Source organism: Cornus florida, unplaced genomic scaffold (assembly GCF_030987335.1).
Source record: "Cornus florida cultivar Cherokee Brave unplaced genomic scaffold, ASM3098733v1 CherokeeBrave_3.0.0_Hap2_Chr10, whole genome shotgun sequence".
NCBI lineage: Eukaryota > Viridiplantae > Streptophyta > Magnoliopsida > Cornales > Cornaceae > Cornus > Cornus florida.
Genome location: NW_026775580.1, coordinates 62,211,255 through 62,217,507, shown reverse-complemented (window position 1 = coordinate 62,217,507; position 6,253 = coordinate 62,211,255). Strand labels below are relative to the sequence as shown.

The following is a 6,253-nucleotide window of genomic DNA, read 5'->3' as shown; positions in this document are numbered from 1 at the left end:
ATAGATATGGGATTAATAAAAAAGAATCTTATCCTTAAATAGATAATTAAGTATATATGCCTCGTGAATGTTAGTTTTGGAGTACTGTCTAAAATATGATGTACGCATTGGCTCGTGAATTTAGGTTCAAGATTGGATGAAAGATACATGGTGTCTAAATTTTTATTTATTTTCTTTTCTGGAAACATAAGGCCATACATAATTTAAAGTTGGAAGATAGCGTCTTTATGGAGAAATTATTAAGTGGTTTAGGATTCGGAATCATTGGTTTTGTGTCTATTATCGAATGATAAGGTAAGTGTTTACTTCTTTATGAAGAAATTATTAAATAGTTACAAGAGTATTGGTTTCGGTTAATCACCGATTCACAACTAAACAAGTGTTTAAAGGAGAGTATCATTGGTTTTGGGTCAATTATTGAATGACAAGTAAGCAAGTGTTTACTTCTTTTATGAAAAAATTATTAAATGATCTCGAAATTATTGGTGTCGGTCAATCACTGATTCACAATTAAGCAAGTATTTAAAGGAGTACCGATTATGCTATATAAGGGGAAGTACACTTTTTCATTACTAGAATGGTAATTACCATATATTAGTCATCAAGGTTTTTTTTTTTTTTTTTTTTTTTTTTTTTTTTTTTTAAGAGGGATTAATTTCCTTCTGGGTGATTTTTTTTTATTTTCCCAACCCATGTGTTAAGTTAGAGAATCCCAACAAAGGAAAGTATGATGACCTATTAATAATAGAGTAATGCTTTAAAAAACATTCATGAGAAGAACCATTATCTCTAATTTAAATGTCGCTTTTGGAAAGTAGTTATTTTTATGGGATCTGTGGAACATGCATTGTCTCCCTAAAAAATTATTAAATTACTCTTTTAAATTTTGAACATTTAAGTTTGAAATTTGAAATTTAAAATTTAAAGAACATATATGAAAAGATGTGAAATATATTGTTTGAAAAAGGGAAGTGGACAATTATTTTTGAACAGATAAAAAAAAGAAAAAATGACACTTATTTTAATATAGAGAGAGTATATTTTTTTTCTCGTTATTAGTGCTAGCATGAACCTCATGACAATTGCCATGAGAAATAGTAATAATAATGCACAAATTACATTATCATGTAATCCAGATTAAATGATCTCACAATAATAGTAAAAAATTAGCTCAAAAAATTATAAAATAAATTATATACAAGGGTCAAAGATCAAAGTTTATACGGGAGGAGAAACTCGAACAATGACACATCCGATCAATTGGGTAATGCTTGTTTAAATAGTTAGGCTCACACATTAATATTTATAATGACAAAATAACATAAAGTTCATAACAATTGTCACGAGTTTAACCTCATTATAGCGTTAATCATTCATGTGTACTTCATTTGTATATATATATATTTTTATAAATTAAAAAAAATACTAACATAATTGGCCTTCGAAAAGTCCATTGTGCAGTTATGTCTCACTTTTGAGGGGTGAATTTATTTAACAAATTAACCAAGCGTAAAAGTAAATTGTAAAACACAAATATAACATTCCTGACTAAAGCATTAACTCAAAGGTGCTTACTAATTACTAATGCAATAATTAAATATGACTTTAAAAAGTGTTGTATTATTAATTATAAATAGTGCTTGAAATAAAGATGAGAAGGAAAATTCCTTAAAAAGTACTCCTTAGTGGAAATGAGATTGCTGACATGGCACAACAGCTGTCAAGTCATAGCTTGAACCAGCTGGCCAGTCCCAAGTGCCCATTAAGATTCGCTCCTCAACTCACGAATTTTTTGTGTGTGGCGCATTGGATACCCACAAATGACACATCTCCATATTCCTAAACTCCCATATGCTGACCAACAGCTGGATTCTAAGTTACGCATCTCCATAAAAGTCTATACCCACACACCTTCCAACCTGTCACCAGTTCACCAACGTCTCTATTTAGTCCCCGTATTTTCCTACATTACCCCAATTAGATTCACCACCATGCCTCCACGTAGAAGGTCATTTTCGTCAATTTAGATTTCGCCAAATTCGAACTGTAACTAAGCTGTAATGGAAAGGACCACTCAAAAGATTTAAACCCATAGCCTTAAGTCATTAAATCCAATACAACGCTCTCGCATGCGCGTGCCAACATTTATAAGCCATTCCATAAACGCGTTTTGAGCGCGTGAAATTACCATCTACACTTTTTGGATAAAAACGCGTAATAGTACCGTTGTCACACACACCCACTTTTTTTTTTTTTTTGGGTGTCGAATCACACTCTCTCTTTCAGTCGCGAAGTAATTGCAATGCTTTTGACTATAGAGAGAGACAGCTTCATGTTGTGTTTCTAAGCAAGTTCGCCAACTGTACGCTTGAAAATTAAATATTACTCGTATGTACACAAGTGAGATAGAGAATGCTACCTATATATATATAGCCATTACACACACAACTTTGTATAACACAGACTCAACTCATCTTCTTTATCTACATTTTCTCTCTCTAGACATCCTCCGTCTTGGTTTGAAAATGGCTTCCATGGCATCAGCCCATTTCACTCTAACCCTTTTCTTGCTAGTGTCTCTTTTCAACATTTCATTTGCTGCGAGAAAACTCAGTGAGTTGGTCCAAGACCAGACTCAGCTCTTGAAATACCATAAAGGCCCTCTTCTTTATGGTAAAATCTCAGTCAACCTCATCTGGTATGGCAAGTTCAAGCCTTCCCAAAAAGCCATTGTCTCCGACTTCATCACCTCACTGTCATCCTCATCGCCGCAAAGCCAACCATCTGTTGCCACGTGGTGGAAGACCACCGAGAAATACTACCACCTGGCCGATTCTAAGAAACCCTCCTCGCTCTCACTCTCTCTGGGCAAACAAGTGGTCGACGAGAGCTGTACTCTAGGGAAGTCGCTCACACAGAAACAGATCGTACACTTGGCATACAAGGGTGATCAGAGCAATGCGATCAACGTTGTGTTGACTGCGTCTGATGTTACCGTTGATGGGTTTTGTTCAAGCAGGTGTGGGACCCATGGGTCTGCGAAGAGTACTACTGCCCAGGTTAAGGGCAAGAATTACAAGTTTGCCTACATCTGGGTTGGTAACTCGGAGACTCAGTGCCCGGGACAATGTGCTTGGCCTTTCCACCAACCCATCTACGGACCACAGAGTCCACCATTGGTTGCACCCAACAACGATGTGGGTCTGGACGGGATGGTCATCAACCTGGCTAGCCTATTGGCTGGGACGGCTACGAACCCATTTGGAAATGGCTACTACCAGGGTTCGGCGGGTGCACCGCTAGAGGCTGCGTCGGCTTGTCCTGGAGTCTATGCTAAGGGGGCTTACCCGGGCTATGCTGGAGACTTGTTGGTAGACCCTACCACTGGTGCTAGCTACAATGCACATGGTGCAAATGGGAGGAAGTACTTGGTTCCTGCTCTTTATGATCCTTCCACGTCGTCGTGTTCGACTCTTGTATAGCAGAAGTAGCTAGCTAGGCTAGATGAGGCCATAATACACGCCTATAGAGAGAATTCAATTTATTCATTTGTTTACTTATTTATCTTTTGTTATGCCATTTTATAATAATAATAGAATATCATATTATTCCAATTTTTTTTTTTTTTTTTTTTTTTTTTTTTTTTTTTTTTTTTTTTTGTGGAAAATGAAACAACTGATATAAATATTACTCCGTAAAATAATTACATAAGATGGGCCATTTCGCCAAAACACTAAAAGAGGGAAATAAAGTCCAAAAGCGACCCAAAGTATGGAAAGCCTAGTCATTAAAACAAAACTAATAATCGTAATTAATGGTTAATTAGTCGTTAAGTGAGGTTGTTAGGGCACGATTCGGTGAGAACCCTAACAGAGGATGATGGTTGATCATCATCTGAGAGTATATCAATCCAATGGTATTGGAGGAGGGCGACAGTGAGTAGGCAACAAATTCCAATCCCTGAGAATTTGCCTGGAAGATTGATTATCTTTCAAGAACCCCAACTTAGCAGAGTTGCGACTGTAGAGTTTATTCTTGCAAGTACCACTCTCTGAGTTGACTTCTTCTTCTTGAAGATCCTCTCATTTCTTTCTTCCTAAGTATGGTACACCATGGATGAGAGGCAAACTTTCCGCAATAGGTTTATGGGGGTGTTCCTTTTCCATTGAGTGCTTATGGAATGAATCAGGTCCTCCCAATTTGTAATTGGGGTTCTGAATTTACATTTGATTTTGATGAATCGCCATATTGGGGAGATGAAGCTGCAATTGAAGAAGATATGCTGGTGTAATTCAAGGTGATTTTGGCAAAGAGCACATACATTTTCATGGCGTGACATTGATTTGCAGTCAAGAGTTGGGAGTCTGGATTGAACTGCTAGCCAAAGGTTAAACTTCATCCTGGGTATTGAAGGTGATCTCCATACTAGATTGTGCTAATGTACTTCAGGAGAGTGCTCTGCAAGATGGCTTGTTGTGCGTTTGAGGCTATAGTGACCATTTGGGGAAGCAGTCCATAGTTTTTTTTATCACTTCTGGAAGTGCATGGAGGTGGTAGTGAGAGCAGCTCTGGAATAGCATTTGTAAGGCTAATGGGAAAAGACCACGATGAATTCAGAATGAAAGTATTGACTATAATTGTATCAGTGAATCCTTAGTGGGTATCTTGTGCCGAGGGGGCTTCTAGAGATCCAGTTGTCCCACCAAAAGGCTGTAGCATTGCCATTACCAATTCTGTGTTGGATGATTAGCCTTGCAGGATGCCTGAGCTGTAGAATCTTCGTCCAACTCCAAGAGCAAGGCTGAGGAATCTTGAGGGTCCATAGGTTCCTTGACTTAATGAGGTTTGTGTTACACCAAGTGACCCACAACCTGTTGCTCTCATTGGTTTGTAGGTCCAAATATACCTTAGGATATCAGCTTTATTGGTGAGCTCCAAATTTGGGATGCCAAGGCCACCTTCCTTCTTAGGTTTGCATACCATCTCCCAAGTAACTTTTGCTCCACTAGTCTTCATCTCTGGACCAAACCACAGGAAGGATCTTAGAATTTGGTTGAGCTCATTGATGACTACCTTTGGGAGGATGAAAAGGCTTGACCAATAGATTTGTGTTGAAACCAAGACTGCTTTTATGAGCTGAAGTCGACCAAAGTGATCTTGCAGACCAATATGTGATTCTATTTGTGATCTTCTCAATAAGTATGCTGCAATGTTGTGCCTTTAAGTTTGTGAAAATGAGTAGGACACCAAGATACTTCACTGTGAGGGTGCTTAGACCAATACTAAACAGTGATGTGATTTGTGATTGAGTGTAAGGATGAGTTCCAGAGAAGAATACATTACTTTTGGAGAGATTTATGTCAATACCAGACATGCTGCAAAAGTGATCAAGGGTTGATTTCAAAATTGAAAGAGAAGTAATGTCTCCATGGCACAGAAGAAGGAGGTCATCAGCGTAGGAAAGATGTGTAATCTTCATTGCTCCACATCTCCAATGATATTTGAAGGTATGAGTTCTTCTCAAATAATCATTAATAATAGATGACAAAACATTTATCACATTGACAAATAGGAAGGGGGAAATAGGGTCCCTTGTCTCAGCCCTCTTTTGCCTTTGAAAAATTCCTGGAATTCCCCATTTAAGGCAATGGTGAATGAGGGTGTTGATATACAAGCTTATATTAATGAGATGAATTTGGGAGGGAAATTCAGGAATGAGAGGCAACTTAGAACAAAGTCCCATTTCACAGAGTCAAAAGCTTTCCTTAAATCAACCTTGATGGCACATCTAGCAGGGGAAGAGTCCTTATGGTACCTTCTGAGTAGCTCATGAGCTAGTAGTATAGGGTTTGTGATCTTCCTTCCATGTATGAAGGCTACTTGTGACATATCAATGAAGTGTGGTAATGTGGACTATAGCTTGGTTGCAAGCAATTTGGCTATACACTTGTAGACAGTATTGCAGCAGGAAATAGGTCTGTTGTAATACCTCTAATTTTAAAAGGATAGTCTCGGTATTTAATTAATTATTTTATTACATTTTTATTTGATTATTTGCTTATTTGCTGAATTGTTTAATTATTTTTATTTAATTGAATTAATTGGTTAATTATTTATTTAATTGAATTAATTGATTAATTGTTTATTTAATTGAATTAACTGGTTAATTGTATTATTTAATTGATTATTTGATTTATTTGTTTTATTTACATTTATGCTTAGGTGGACTTAGTTTAAGAATGAATTTAATGTA

General features: G+C 36.9%; 2 protein-coding genes across 2 annotated transcripts; one reads left to right on the top strand and one right to left on the bottom strand.

The window, feature by feature from the left end:
• The first annotated feature begins 2,447 nt into the window (after positions 1 to 2,447).
• Positions 2,448 to 3,614, top strand: LOC132279229 (protein PHOSPHATE-INDUCED 1-like). The gene has a single exon (XM_059781156.1). The coding sequence runs from the start codon at positions 2,526 to 2,528 to the stop codon at positions 3,480 to 3,482; it is 957 nt and encodes a 318-aa protein (XP_059637139.1). The 5' UTR covers positions 2,448 to 2,525; the 3' UTR covers positions 3,483 to 3,614.
• Positions 3,615 to 4,746: 1,132 nt separating this feature from the next.
• Positions 4,747 to 5,479, bottom strand: LOC132277702 (uncharacterized). The gene is made up of 2 exons (XM_059779549.1): positions 5,074 to 5,479; positions 4,747 to 5,018 (listed from the first exon to the last, which is right to left on the bottom strand). Exons 1-2 carry the CDS (start codon positions 5,477 to 5,479, stop codon positions 4,747 to 4,749), a joined length of 678 nt encoding a protein of 225 aa, XP_059635532.1.
• Between the last annotated feature and the right edge of the window lie 774 nt (positions 5,480 to 6,253).